Raw genomic sequence first — 16235 nt, forward strand, 5'->3', positions numbered from 1 at the left:
TTACCCACCAAAGCATGAGTGTATGCTTTATACTGCATAAAAATAAACAAATAAACATGCTATGATAATACAGAAGGCAAAAACAAAACAGTCTGAAAGAGCGTTCAGCAAATAAGGACTTCAGAATCTCAGAGTGGATAGGGGAATATTGAGCAATCAATGGAAACTGAATTGAACCAGTTCATGACAAAGCTCCAAGATGGTGTTGGTACAGAGAATTAAAGAAAATAGGGAGGAAGTGAAGGGACTTTAAAATATATGACCTAAAGGTCAGCTAAGCGTGCAAGGCAAAAGGCCAGGGAACACGGTATTAGAAGTTTTGAGATCAATTTTGTCAGTGAGTAAATAGCAATGGGATTTGGCAAAAGGAGTAATCTCGAGCTTGCCTTTGGGTCTAGGTGAGACCTAGCTGGCAACTATAAGGCTTCTGGAATCAAACTCTGCATTTCCTGTTTTTCTCAGAACTCCCTGGTGGCTCACATACTGATTTAATTAAAAGCCACAGGGTTAGCTGTTCTGAACATCCCAGGAAGGGGAGACTTGATGCATGCAAATACTACTTGTTAGGAAACATGAGCAGTCACGGCCAATTGGGCTGAAGAGTATTAGGAGGATGAGGGTGTTTTGTGGAACAGCAATGGGTTATGCCGTGAACATTTGACATCCTGGAGATCTTTATGGGACCAGTCTAGGATGAAGATATAACTAAAACCTAAAAAACAAGAAAAATTAGAGATGTGAATTTATATCCATTTACATGACCACCATTGAAAAGGTGTAGTTTGGCGAGAATAGCTAGAAAAAAAACTGGAGAGAAATATGAGACAGAGGACGGTCTGGTGATTCATGCTGTATAAGGCTTGCCAGAGGCGGGAGGTGAGTCTTGAGGAAAGAGAAGGAAATCTGTGAGAGGCAGATGGAAGCTGTCAAATACTGAAAACAAAAAGGGAACTGAAAACTATCTTTTGATTGAATAGCTATGACTTTCATACGATTATCCCAGAGGACCTTCACTGAATAGGATCGAACATGCAGAGTGAGAAGATGGGATTCTGAGAGAGTACAGGAAAAGAAGTAAGTTGGTGAAGCCCTGATCCGAATGGGATGTGAGACACAGCAACCAAAGGGATTGGCTGCAGAAGGGGAAATCTGCCCACCACTAGGACAGCAAGAGGATGTGTAGGAGATGGAGGGGAAGGACAGTTGTGAAACAGAGGAGGAAAGATAACCAAGGCCCCTTTCCTGAGGCCACATCTGTGAAACAGTGAGGCCAGCATTTGAATACCAGCTGTGTGACTCTTCCCTTACTAGGGAAGGGAAAATGGAATGCCAGTGTTACTTCCCACAGGGAAGAGAGGGAGGGAGCAAACAGGTCAGCTGTGAAGAGTGCACTCACTACTGCCAAGGTAGAGGAAGCGCTGGGGCTAAGGGGATAAGAGAAACTCAAGGGCTGTGATGAGATAAAGCCATCTCAAGCTCTTAAAGATTCAAAAATGGAGGTGGAGTATGACCCCAGCGCACAGGTCACAGAAATATACATCACTTACTTAAAGCAGAAATAGCAATTATTTACATTAATTTGTACCATGTAAATAGTTCCCTAAGATAATCAACATTTTTTCTAATTATGTGATCGTTTCTTTAAAACAATTTGACATAAGTATTTAGTCTCATTAAAATTTTACTATTAAGTAGAAACACAAAGCAGATTCCAGACATTCCTATGGTAATTCTGTAGCAACTATGAACTAAGGAGCCTACCCTCCATATACTTCCTAAGCAAGAAGCACTGAATATGAAGTCAACCATTTTAGAGTAACTTTATTGAATAAAAATGAACGTCAGAAGGTAAACTCTAAGTCTTCTATCCAGCATCCACTATGTGCTGCCCTCCCCAGGAAGACAGGATCATTACCTTAAATGTACTATAAACAGATAACTTTGTAAAGACAGGATAACAAGTAAAACACTTACGTTCAGGTATTGGGATGAGGGGGATAAACTTGCTGAACACACTTTTTGTAATAGAAGGACTGGATACAAAGCAGGAGTAGTTGCCTCTATCAGAAGACTCGACATTTGCAATGTAGAGATTGCCATTGGTCTGAGACACAAATCTTCGTTTGTCCATTGTGATAAATACAGGAAACTCATTCAGGAGCCAGCGGTAACTAAGGTCATCTAGAAGAAATTATTGTCCGATAAATATTAAACTCTTCTCTGAAAGTGAAGATTCTGCTTCCTAATTACAAGCTTGCTTTTTGGACATGGTGTTTCATCACAGCAACAAAAACCCTAAGACAACATATAACTAATATTCTGGTAAAGGAACATAGAAATATAATTATTCCTAATGATATTGTGATATAAACTTAAATCAGTCCCTCTTTCATCCCTCATCATAGAAGCTTCTTCTTGTAATAGATAACTAACACCAAGTCCCACAAGGAGACAAGGTGCTTTGGAGCATTCAGCCTTAAATACGATGTGTTTATCAAATCCTCCTGTCAAGACTCAGGGGTCTATGGAGAAGAGGAGGAAGGAAGATGGTAAGAAGAGGTAGTGAATGTCTCCAAAGAAAGTGTCTTCTAGCCATAGCAGGACAGCTGATACATACATAAACTCACAGGGATTGTTATGGCATATATAAGAACCTGCATAGGTTCAAATCGGAAAAAAAATCCAAGAAGTAAGAAAGAGAAGGGTACCCAAGTGCCAATCTCCCACACACACACACATAAAAAAGGGTCTTTACAATTGGTATCTGATTGGAATGGGAGAATAAGTTTTCTTCAATGGAATGTTATTGTCACTTGGAACATCAACCACACTCCAGTGTAGACTCCATGTCCAGAAGTAGTTGACAAACACAAAATCTATTCTGGTGTTTGTGTGTGTGTGTGTGTGTGTGTGTGTGTGTGTGTGTGTGTGCCTGTTGTTTTGTTACTTTTGTCTTTTGTGGGGAGGGGGTATCTTTTGTTTTGATTTTTTGTTGTTTTTGTTATGAGGGAGAGAGACAGACAGAGGAGGGGAGTGAGAGAGGGAGGAAGGGAGGGAGAATATGAAGTTGAGTGGGTAGGGGGTGGAGAGGATCTGGGCAGCATTGGTTGGGGAAGTGGAAAGATCATTCTAAAATATATTTGTCTTAGCTGGAGTTTCAATTTCCATGGAGATATCATGACCACAGCAACTCTTACAAAGGAAAACAATTAACTGAGGTGGTGGAGTGCAGTTTCAGAGGTTTGTACATTATCATTATCATCATCATGGCGGAGAACATGGTGGCATACAGACGGGCGTGGTGCTGTCTACTCTTGGTCACAAGGCAACAGGAAGTGAACTGTGACACTTAAGCAAAAGAGACTTCAAAGCCTGCCCCCACAGTGACATATTTCTTTCAACAAGCCCATGCCTCCCAATAGCGCCACTCTCTATGAGGTTATGGGCCCAATTACATTCAAACTACCACAATATAGCACATATAAATTTAGAAAACAAAAAATAATGATCAAATGTCAGACAAAGGGAAAAAAGGAATTTCCTCCTAATTTTGCTAGTTATGAATCATATTGCAAATATCTGATATGCAACCCTTGTGAAGGTGTGAGGCACCATTTGCAAAATGCTACTGTAACTATTCTAAAACAGTAACCACTCATGTCATATGGTTCCTCTGCTCAAAACTCTGAGTGTAAACCTCATTGAAAGTGTAAAAACACACGCATGCTAAGATCGTTCACAGCACAGTTCCTGGAACTCACATTACATTTCTGACTTCTCTCTATGTCATCCCCTGGCTTGCTTTGTGCCAATGGTACTACCTCAGTCCTGGCTGTTGTTGCCTCAACCACCTGTAATGTCCTCTTAGATACTTATACTATTATCTCCTTTGATGGGGGATGTCCTTCTGTGTATATGTTTCTCTCATTGGTTGATGAATAAAACGGTGTTTGGCTAATAGAGGCAGGAAGATAGGTGGGACTAGGAGATGAGAATTCTGGGAAAGGTAAGCAGGGAGAGACCGAGGGAGATGCCATGTAGAGGCTGGGAAGATAGGACATGTCAGGCATTCTCTAGTAAGATAAGGCCATGTAGAAATACATAGATTAGTAGTTATAGGTTAACAATTAAGACGGAGCTAGATAATAAGAAGCCCTAGCTATCAGCCAACAGTTTATAAATTATTGTAAGTCTCTGTGCATTTATTTGGGGCTGACATGACAGTGGGACATGGCAGGACAAGAAACTACAGCTACACTCCTTCACTTCCTTATGGTTTTAGTAACATTCCCTTCCAAGCAAGGAGCTCTCTAAACTCTAAATTAACCCTACACTTTCCTTTTCCTCTCTTTTATCCTGTATCTTTTAAGTACTCCTGTCACAGCAGAGGGTCTCTGAGAGCTGTCAGTTTTTATTGTTCTTTCCCACTGGTGTGTCCTGTGAAACAAGCAGTGTCTAGTTGAGGGAAAGTGCTCACAGTGGTGTTCTTAGTCAGTGGAGCTCCTTGTCCGTTGTTGAGCAGGCAAAGGGAGTCAATGGGCATCTATTGCCTTGTTTGTAGGAAATACTATGAAGAGGAGGGGGATTTACTCATGGTTTTGGCAGTTCCTCCAGCAAAAACCTATACTCTGTTGGAATCCTGATATAACACTGGAAACATGTCCCATATGTGAGCAAAATAGCTATATTTCTTGCAGTACTGAGTATTTTATAAACAACTAGAAATATATATACACAATTTTCATATGTACATATGAAATTTCATATACATGAAATTTTACAAGTAATATATGTGTATAATTCTGTATGAAATATATATGTATATATGTCTATAAAGACATAAAATGTTGGTGCATTTCACACAAAATTACTTATAGCAAAATGTTCTGTTTCATTTTCTATGGGTATGTTTTAAGTCACACTTAATATATAAAGAGCATAAAACATCCATTTCATTGTCAAAGGAGAAGTAAAACAAATGAAAACAAGACTGTGACTATACATTATGGTAGCCTTAATTTTAACCATATCAAATGAAAGGAATGTTTATTCCAAGTTGAAGTTTTAACAGATGAGTTTTAATTTTGTTCCCTTTCTGAAGTGCACAATTACTCTCATAGATCAGTGACTCAAAGAATATTAATAATTTATCATGTCTTTATCCCTTTCTAGTGCTTAGTTGCAATTCACAGTATATTGCAGATAGTAAATTGGAAAAACTGATTGATCATACATCATTCCTTAGTGCTATTCTATTTCTGAATATTTATTATAATATCTGGAATTATCTTCCATAATTTCTCTTATGTGATAGGAACTTTAATAAGTATAAATCCAACATACTTATTGTTTATGAACTGAAATGACTAGAAAAACCTATAGGGCCTAGTGACTAAGGAGCCCATATGGAAAAGAGTCTGCAGCCACTTGTAAGTGATGACTGCAAAGGGATGCTATTGTGGATGGCTGTCCTATGGGCATGGCATAGCCATTGTTCTAATGAACTCTTAGTGACTGTGTTTACCTTTATGATATCTTCTTGAGGTTGGTACACCTAATGTTCTAGGGGCAAGGCTCACAAGTTCCACCCCTTCCTAACATATAATTATCTTATAGGAAGTTAGTGGCTGCTGAAGAAAACTGTTCCTAAGTTGCCCAGGCTGATGTAATTAACACCTCTCCCATGTTCCTGTAAGGGATACTAGCTAAACTCATTGGTTCACCAAGCTAGTCTTGGGAGGAATCTTTTTTTTTAGGTGAGTGTCCTTTCCATAGTGGGCTGTTTTACTCCCCCAGGATACTTTCACACAACAAATACAAAGAATGAGTCTCGTTAAATTAACGATGGGCCACGATTGTTAGATAAATTAAGTCGTTATTAGCATATCATCATTACTAGAACACTCAGCTGTCCTCATTTAATCGCCTAGGTGTCGGAGCAACTCCATTTACCTGGAAAGTGGTACGGAGGGTCACAGAGAAGCACCATGCCCTTCCCTTCCTTCACTTTCACCTCGGGACGCTCCTCAGGAGGAAAGGGGTCGAGATCTGATTTCAAAAGGGAAAAGGGAAATGTTCACTCTGCTCAAGAGAAAGAGATATTTGTTAAGTGTGATCTATCCGTGACTTGTTTGCGCGATATGGCAGAGCTCGGCTGGCCCTGGACACCTGTGCAAAGTGGCTTGTTTTCATAGCTGGGATTTGTGTGTGCCATCCAGTTCCGCCATGAACTCACAGCAGCCTGCACAATTCCGACAACCGTGATGGTTGCAGCTAACCGAAAATGTTAATTTCAGGTTAGGGAGAGTCTCCATGAGGAAACACAGTGAGGCCAGCCATGACGCGAGGAGAGCTGCAAGCTACAGAGGAAGGACAACCCTAACCCTTCCAGCGAGTCCTTGGATACTCGGTGAAAAGAGCTGAGGGATGGACCCCAATTGGATAGCGGGAAAGTGGCCCATCCCCCCACCTCTTTTTCATCCCCTTCTGTGTTAAAAACTCACAGTTTTTCTTGATCCTAAAGTACTTCGATACTTCCTTTTATTTTTTTAAAACTGATTTGGTTCTGCTTAGTTTCTGCCTCTCTTTATCTTCATTTGTGGTCCACACCCAAACCATACCTACTTCCTACTCCCCTAAGCACACTGCCTGTCTCTGGAAATCTGTGTGCACTCCCTGTTATATTTTTCCAGAGGAAAGCTCAAAGTCACATCTGTGGACTCAGGGTGCTAATGACATATGAATGCTTTTTCCAGCCTCACCTGCTCATTTGACATTTAAATAAACTTGGCAAAGTTCTGTTAATCTCTGGTGGTAGAACAGAAACTCATATGCTTAGTCCCACCTTAAAGTCATTTTCCTGGCTCTCATTCCACTTCAGTAATGGGAGAATGTTTTTGCCTTTTAAGTTGGCTTTCTTTGAAAAAAAAACTTTAATGTAGTGGAAGTGCTGACTTTTTTAAGTTTGATGTGTTTTATCTACAACTATCTTTGCTTTAATATTATTGTTTCTTGACCTGTCTCACCCTTCCCAGTGATTGATCTGCTTTCTTGAAACATTGTTTTCATCCTATAATGTATCTACCAAAGATTGAAAACATGACATAAATCACAAAATGGAGATTTATTACTGTAATCAGCTCCCCTCCCAATATAGTGGTGTCCTTTGGAACAAACTCTAACTTTTATTTTAGCAAGTATTTATTGTTTTCCATTATTGTCCCCAATAAAAGTGTCTTAATTCAAATTTAAGATAATCAATTAACTAGAATACAGTTTAACTAATTCCAACCTACAGAAGTTAAAAAAGAATAGCCAGATATTTTCAGGGATGGGATGGGGCTTAGGAGAGGCACAGGGCACTGCACATCTCAGATATTTTTCTAATAGTTAATTCTCACTCCATAGGGGCCATCACACTGGCACCAATTCACTGATGATAGAATGCAGAGAAACATTCAAGATTCTTCAGAACGTGGTCCTAATTTCTTTTACATTACCTTTACAGCATTCATAGCACTGTGCCTCTGCTGAACTTACCATGCAAATCCCTCTACCCTGTACAATGCATTTCCTCTGGCACACATCTTGCCAGTAGCCTGTTTTCTTGTTTTTTCTCTTTGCAGAACTCTTAATGGTTGTATTTGCTGATATGTTTTGATAGTCATTCCGAATTACCATATTTTAATTTGGGATGTTCACAAGTGTGTTACTTGTCTTACCAACAACAACCTACTGCCTGTAAATGAGCAAGTGACATGACTTCTTTAATAAATCACACCGTGTCACTACTTTGGTTGGAATGCTAAGGTTCATATTCATAGGAATAAGATTTTTAAATTGTATTTATGTGTGTGCATGTGCATGTATGTTTGTGCGCGCGTGTGAAATATATGTGTGATATTTGTGTGTGTTGTGTGTGTGTGTGTGTGTGTGTGTGTGTGTTTGCTTTCTACCCATGGACCCAAGAAGAGGAAAGGCACTGTATTCTATGAGGCTGGAGTTTCAAAAGGTTGTGAGCCACTCAACATGGGTGTTGGGAACTGAGCTTGGTGTTTCTGGAAGAGTAATTACTATACTTTACCTCTGAACAATCTATATAGGAGAAGTAATTTTAATGGAAGAGAAAAAATAGAGATAGTTAATCATCAGAGATTCAAACCCCAATTTATATAGACCTTTATCAATAATTAAAACACTTGTAATTTCATCTCACACAAATAAACTCATCCTTTATTAAAGCTGTGATTACTTACATCCAAAACTCAGGGTTGCCTCAGTGCTTCTGACCATTCCATAGTTATTTGATGCCAAGCAGTAGTAGACCCCAGCATCTTTCTGCTTGTCAGGATTATTGATGACAAGGTTTCCTCCTACCATACTGTATCGGTCATTTGTCAGGTCAACATCCCCATTATTCATTCTCCATCTTGGGAAAAAGACATTAATGTCACTGTGGAGGTCATGAAGCTGGAAACTGTCAGACTAACACCATTCTGAAGTGATTTGAGTATAGCTTCATGTGACATGAGATGATTGTTATGACTCAGTGGTATTTCTTAATGACCTGTAATTCTGAGTATTTGGAAACATGAATAATAATTTATCTAAGGTACAGAAATGTAATTACTAACTCGATACATCCCCTCATCTTAAATGAGGTATTATTCTAAAAGAAAAGGTATGCTGCCAAGTTTCATTCCATTGATTGTTTTCTTATTGTTTACACATGAGCATATTGGATAGTCATACATTGCTAAGTAGTTTCTCATACAATTAGATACATTTCAAAAATTATTAAAACATAAACTATAAATATCTGACTAAGTAACACAGCAACTTTCCAGTAAAACTAAAGGAGGCAGACTGTCTGCTCAGCAACTGACCTGTTGGCCACTAGAGGGAGATCACATAGTTTAAAAATATCCCACTGTGTCTCAGGGAGACAGCATCAGGTGTTGGGATTTTCCCTTTATTGACACCAAGTTGTGTTTATTGCTGTGACTTCCTCTGGCTGTGGTTGTTTGGGATATCATATAATTTTATACCATGCTGTACTTGGGTAGGTTAACTGTCTATTTTCAGAAATGGGTATTGAAATCCCTCTGCATGACTTTAAATGTTTTTACTGCAGTGCTTGCTACTTGGTTGTGGAGATGGAGGAAAGTATATCAAAGCTGGTGAGTGGCAAGTGAAATTCCTTGTAGTGCCTCTTGCCTCTCAGGATGCCACCATGCATACATAATCCGCCACCACGACAGGGCATGCTAAAAATACAAAAATACATCCTAAAGGACAAACTGCATGATTACCAAAGGTAGTGTAGTTTGCCCTTTTTTTTTTAACCACCAAAAAGTCTTTCTCCTCTCCTCTCCCCTGCTCTCTTCTCCCCTCCTCTCCTCTCCTTTCCTCTCTTCCCTACAAGCTCTATTTACTTGGCTCCCTCTGCTCCCTGTATTAACAAATGGACAGGCAAGGCAGTTCAAGCTGGGGACATTGTTTGGCTAAAACCTGTGGGGTGGATTCAGTGACATATTTTTCAGACTACATTTCATTCCTATTGCCTCTGTGTGGGGAAGGACAAAACCCCTGCCCATGCTGTGTTCCCAGAAACACTGAGCACAGTATCTGCTGACTGGTTGCCTCCAAGCCACTCTGGAGGCTGCTGTGGAGGACTGTATGGTAGATCTGTATCACCGAAATAGGCTTCTTTAGAAGCCATCTCACCAGCCAGTCCTTAACTCACACGGTCAAACCAATGTATTTAAGTTAGCCTTTAACATCATCTGCAAATATGTCTTGGATAAATCTCTACAACCTGTCACTGATGCCAGTCCAAGGCTATGTCTGTGTGCCGAGGTCACTGCAGTCTGTCTAGCAACCAAATAATTTTTAAAACAATGTGTTATCTATAATTTATATTGTGTTCTCATGCATGAAATTGAAACCATAAAAATAATGTCAGAAAGATGGTGGCTTTATATCTAAATTCATATTTTACTTTAGTGGTAATCCTGTAATTATGGCTAGAGGCAAGAGAAAATGAACACAATTATAATTAAGTGGTGGGAAGGGGCTATTTTTCCTGGTAATAACTCTTTATACCAATAGAAAGCTGTTTTACAGTAGGAGGAAAGCCTACTATCAAACACTTAATTGTTAATTGATATACTTCAATTAAGTCAGGTGACATTTGTCCACTGAAGTCCCATTTTTCCCATCACTGGTTTCTCTTTCATGGAAACACCTCACAAAATAAATTCAAGTTCACTGGCATTTATTTAACTTTTAGTTTTTTAATCAAATTAAATTGTTGGTACAATTTTGCAAACTCTCTGTAGCAGAGAAACCAAGTTTTACTTCTTACCAAGTTTTTGTGACAGCACAAAGAATTAACCGTAACCCATAACTGTTCAGAAGGTGGAAATATTTAAGACACATTTTGTTTTGTTTTGTTTTTTTTGTCTTTTGAGACAGGATTTCTCTGTGTAGCCCTGCCTGTTCTGAAACTAGCTTTGTAAACCAAGCTGGCCTCATACTCACAGAGATCCTCCTGCCTCTGTCTCCGGAGTAATGGGATTAAAGGCATGGCTGCTACCACCACTATCACCTGGCTAAGACATATTTCTGTGCTGGAAACACAGCTCAGTGGCCGAGAGCTTGCCTCACATACATGAGTGTTAGGGTTGAACCCAGTGCCACAGGAAACTGTCTAAATTGTCAGGGTTAGAGATTTGAGATCAGCTAAAATGGGTAACACCTTCAGGGATTGCCTATACAAACTTTTGAATGTAGTTAATATGGAAATATTATCAGTCACTAATAGATTTGAGCTATCTGGGACAGTACATACAAAATGATTATATAGAGACATAGATATGTTTTTATGTGACATTTTGTTTGTTTGAAAGCATCAGCTCATTAGATAATATCAGATCTACCTGTATAGCCTATGCATAAATGAATTCTTACATATGTTTAAGAAAACAACATATATATAAATACCATGTTTTGTTTTCAGTAATAGATCTGCCAATATTTGAGTCAGTGTCCATGGACCTTACAGACCTGTCTTAGAGATTTTGCTGCAGATCTGAGGTCACAGGTCCCACCTGCACTCTGCCACCCTGGCCCTCCCTCTGAAAAGAGCAGTCGGGTGCATTACTTGTAAACTGGAAATGGGCTGGCCCGTGCCCGGCAGTTGAGTGAAACTTTTCCTTCCAGTGACTCCTCTGGGTAAATGGTATTGATTGGTTGCTCTTCAAAAATGGGTCCAAATCCTTTGTCCTCCTCAGAAACTGAAATAAAAACAAGATGATTTTTATAGTGCACCCCTTTGTAAGTCAAAGATTTGGTTGCACCAAAAGTACTTCTTTTCTGTGGGTCTCTCATTGCTTCCCTGAAAGTACCGTTTGCCAGCTATGTCTGTATAGCCCCCTCTACACACACGAATCCATGTGCATGCGCATTCATGCCTCCAGGTCTTCGTATGAGCTTTGAGCTTTCCTACTTTCTAAAATCATCACCCTACTTTTCTTACAAAGTACATTTGACATGAATTTCTTCAGGAAGCTGCCTCCCGTCCTTCCTGTTCAAAACGACCCTCTTTTGTGGCCCTATATGATTCCCAACTGGGGCTGTGGGACTTAACACCCCTGTTTTGACATTTGATGCAGCCTTCTGTGTTACCACACTGGCAGTGATTGGAGACCGGTGGCCTCTTTAATCACTGTCCCTTGCTACCCAGCTGCCTAGTGGTCTAGAATGCAAAGGTGCTTAAAGATTTTAGAAGATAAGAACGAAGTGATAAGTGAACTCCTGAATGCTCTAGCAGAGATTATTTACTTTTGAATTGTTTTCTTTCCTGAACATGTGACCCAGATTCATACTCAACTATCACCTGTGACAACATATATATAAATTGCGAGTATGGGAGTTGATGAACTAACTGGTTTGAAACCCATCATATGTACCCAGTTTGGGCAGCACTTGTCCTGGGAGTCTGTCTTCTCTGGAAGGAAACAAAAATGAAGTCGCAGGAAAGGTTGAAGAGGCAGGAGTGGCTTGCATGTCCCTAGTGTGGCATCATCTACAGACTACAGCTAAGACCCATATGCCCTGAATGAGTTAGTGGTGTGTAACGTGAGCTTTCCGGCCTGGCAGGTACCGCTGCCCTTCTCTGCCTTGAACATTTTCCATCAGTGATGAGTCATGTGCCTGGAAAGGCAGGAAATTCTTCTCTGAAGTCACTGTGATGGCTCCGATAGAACAAGCCATGGTTCACTTCTTGCATTGTTGTCATTGTTTTATCTTGTTTCTGGTTTTTCTTAACTTAAGAGAGTCTCGAGTAGCCCAGGCTGACCTCACACTCCAGATTTTCCTGTCTTTACCTCCTGAATACCAGGATGGCAGGCATGTACCATCATGTCAGGATACCCCAGCTTATTCGTTTTCCCCTTTTATTTAAAATAAGTAAAGTTACAGCAGTCCCTGCCTCCTCCCAGCTCTTTCGCCAGATCCACACACTTTCCATCTCTCCTTAGAAAACAAACAAGCATCTAAGAAATAATGATAAGGTAAAATAGAACATAATAAAATAAAACAAAAACAAACAAATCAGCACAGGACAAAGGAAAACAAGGAAAGAAAAAGAGCCAAAGCAAAGGCACAAGTAATGCATGGAGCCTCAAAGATTCACACAAGAATCACGAATACACAAAATCTATAATATATGCACAAAGGACCTGTAAGGTAATAGTAATAATAAAAATATATAAAATAAAGAAAAAAGAGAATGTTCTGACTCAACATTATAAGACAAAGGACATCCAAAGCTGCCATTGAGTTCGTGTTGTATTGACTGAGTATGGGGCCTATCTTTAAGAGTGATTTGTTTCCCCAGTGAGACTCACTTGCAGAAAACTAGTTTTTCATTTGCAAGTAGTTACCAGTTTCAGTCAGCTTCTTGGTTGGGATGGGTGTATACATATATTTCTCCCAGTTCTAGGATCGTTTCTGGTGCAGACCTGTGCTGGCCCTGTGCAAGCTGCTACAGTCTGTGAGTTTATGGTTGTTGAATGGCTATGTTTAGAAGGCCTTGTTTACTTGGTGTCTTCCATCCCCACTGGCTCTTACACTCTTTCTGTCTCCTTTGCTGCAGAGTTCCCTGAGCTCTGAGGAAAGTGTTTAGATGGAGACATCCAAAGACTGTGTGTCCCAAGGTCTCTCACTCCTACATACATTTTATTTAGATGTGAGTCTCCGTATTTGTTCCTATTTGTTGCAGGAAGAAGATTCTCTGATGATGCCAGAGCAAGGCACTGATCTATGAGTATAGCAGAATGTTATTAGGATCTATTTTATTGCTATGTTCCTTTAGTTGAACACTCGTGTTTGGTTTTCGCTTAGGTCCCTGGCTGATCTAATCTTAGGTTCTTTCTTGGCCACCCAACCAGTGTTGGTATGGGTTCCATTTCATGGAGTGTGCCTTAAATCCATTCAGATATTGGTTACTCCCACAAGATTTTTGTCACTATCTCACCAATGTATCTTGCGGGCAGGCCATTGGTGTAAATTAAAGGATTTGTAGGTGGATTTGTGTTCACATTTCTCCTTTGGTAGCATGTACAGCGCCTTCCCATACCATGGAGCCATGCCAGGGTAATGGCTCTAGATGGGCACCAGTTCAACTTCCCCATCTTCAATGACTTGTGTCTGTTTTGTCTTCAGTCAGTTTGTGGAGAACAATCAACATCCTTGGCAAGAGCCTGGGTTGTTTGTGGGGTTCCCATGTTGCCCCTTTTGCCAACAACTTGATCGAATGTAACCTATTCCCTAAAAGCTTCATTTGTTAATGAGAGATGCCCACTCAGGATTCTGAGCTTGCTTTATAATAGATGGTTTAACTCAAGCAACACAGAGGTTTTTATCTTCTCTAACATCGACCTTTGAGATACTGCCTGAATGAAATATCACCTCCTAACAGCAGTGAGGCCTTAACCTTGTGATGTGTGAATATATATATTCATATTCATATTAGGAAGGCAATCATGCAAAGAACTTATGTAAATATTAAAGAATTAGAATTTGTAGTTAAAGTTCTATAGGTCAAACAAAAGTATTCCTACATTATTTCTTCTTAATGGCAATATTTTGCACAAATGATGTCTGTATATTTTCCAACCCTCCATTAGCTTATAACTTCTATAGGGACAGATATGAAACCTTGGAGTGATAACATAATGAAATTTAATTAATTTTCATATGGCAGAAAATCACATTTAAAAATTTTCTTGTTTCCAGGATAGGGCTATACTTTTAGTGAACACACGTTGCTTACATGTCTAGAATTTTCTACACTGGACAAGACTGGATCCCCTGTGAAGCTTATGGATGATTCTGCACATGTTAACTGGGAACTGAAACTGACCCTTAAGAGCAGCAGTTACTGTTTCAAGTCTTTGCTTCTCATTATCACCCTCCGCAGGAACCTAACCCCATCACTCAGTATTGTGACTCAATGGACCCTAACTCAACAGGAGTGCTCAAACCCAGAGAAAGATCTTTCTGCACGAGACTCAGAACGGGCTACTGAAGGCAGCTCTATATTCAGCCTGCAGAACTGGGTGCCTGTCTCTTACCTTTGTAACAGAGAGAAGATTCAGGTGACAGCTTTTGATGTTTTGGAAGTTTTATGGGGGCAGGGGAAGGAGGAGGCACAAAGTTGGAGGAAACATCTCAGGTCTCCTGAAGATTTAATTAACACATTTTCTTTTGATCTTTTTTTGTCCTAATACAAACTCATTTTAACAAAGCTTTTCACTTTCCTCTATCTAATGCAGCTATCATAACTCTACCTTAGAAGTGATTACTTTAGCAAATTTGGTTAAGAATGTTGATGAGAAAGAAAAGGAGCACACATGCATATCTGAAGTAAAATCTGCAGATAAAAGACAGTCAAAAACCACTGCTGCTCCTTCAGTGGGCCTTTCATGTCCAGAGACTTCACAATCTGCCAGCGGCATGAGTTAAAATAGTATCCTCACACTTTTCAAACTGTGTGGAGATAGTCCTCTGGAATCTTGCTATTTGGTTGTATTTCTAGAGATTGAAAGTAAAAGATTGCAGTTTGTGCTTGAGAGTTATTTTGAGTAGCTTTTCTGTCTGTCTTAAGACAGATTCCAGTTTTTTTCATTCTGAAATATGTCATCTCAATCTGTTATTAAACAGAATTTTGAATAAGTATGTTGTCAGATGAGTCTAAGAAAAATATACTAGGAAATAAAGCAATGGCATCAAAATTTAAAAGTCTGTTATTAAAATTCTTACAATATTTACAATATCTCTTGTCATGGAGCCAAGAGTGAAGTGATTTAAGCTCTCTTGAAATACAATGAATGATCTACATGAGGCAAGAGTTACATTGCTGAGCACAAACTTCCACATAGTACTGGTCCTTCACGGAGACAATCAACGATTTGGTTTTGAATACTCTGGTACCACTATCACTTCTTAGGTCAATGGGTAAGAAGTAACACTGCATGAATTTACCATCCTCAACAAGGCAAAATTCAGAGTTCCTCTCACAGGTGTGCATAAATCCAATTTTTAAAAGAATGGTGAGGATTGGATTAGCAAAACTGGATATAGAGACTAAATTATTTGCTTGGCTTTATGTCACAGGGAGAGTACATCATGTCTTTATAGCCTCCTTGGCACCTCAATCCATTTCATAAACATCTAGACATGGCTGGGAATATTCCCAGGCCACTTCATGTCTGATGCACCCCAAAGGCAGAGTCTGCTATAGCTGGAAAGGACCCAGAACAAGTCAGGCCATGACGATTTTTTCAAAGCAGTCTGGGAAAGATTCTCTTGTTTTAAAAGAGGCAGATAAAAAAGAAATGCCCATCTCCACTTAGATTACTGTTCTGCCTATTTGTGATAGCCCAACTGTTCACTTCAGGGGAAGCTGGAGAGTGGCTTACTGCATTAATCACTTGTAAATCATGGGTGGCAGAGGCAATGTTTCATTATTGGTGTTAAAGTTTGCTGTATTCAAAGGGGAAGATAGGTAAAGGAATGGAAAAGAGCCACCACAGGCAAAAGAATTTTTGTTGTTATATTGCTGTCAAGTTGATGGAATACGTAGGATATTGAGTATAGAGTTTGCAAGTGACAGTATTGTTATTATTTATTATCATTATTATTATTAATGGTTTGGTCATATGGTGTGT

General features: G+C 39.6%; 1 protein-coding gene across 5 annotated transcripts in view; it reads right to left on the minus strand.

Annotated features, from left to right (window-relative positions):
* The window catches only part of Cntn1 (contactin 1), a 267254-nt gene that overhangs the window by 93838 nt on the left and 157181 nt on the right, over positions 1-16235 (minus strand). For all 5 annotated transcript variants that reach the window (XM_005067129.3, XM_040753939.1, XM_005067128.3 and 2 more), the window contains exons 4-7: positions 11165-11297; positions 8256-8428; positions 5953-6048; positions 1975-2181 (exon numbers count right to left, since the gene is read on the minus strand). In XM_005067129.3, the coding sequence (XP_005067186.1) occupies positions 1975-2181; positions 5953-6048; positions 8256-8428; positions 11165-11297 (609 nt within the window). The remainder of the gene's footprint in view (positions 1-1974; positions 2182-5952; positions 6049-8255; positions 8429-11164; positions 11298-16235) is intronic.

Source organism: Mesocricetus auratus, unplaced genomic scaffold (assembly GCF_017639785.1).
Source record: "Mesocricetus auratus isolate SY011 unplaced genomic scaffold, BCM_Maur_2.0 Super-Scaffold_100010, whole genome shotgun sequence".
NCBI lineage: Eukaryota > Metazoa > Chordata > Mammalia > Rodentia > Cricetidae > Mesocricetus > Mesocricetus auratus.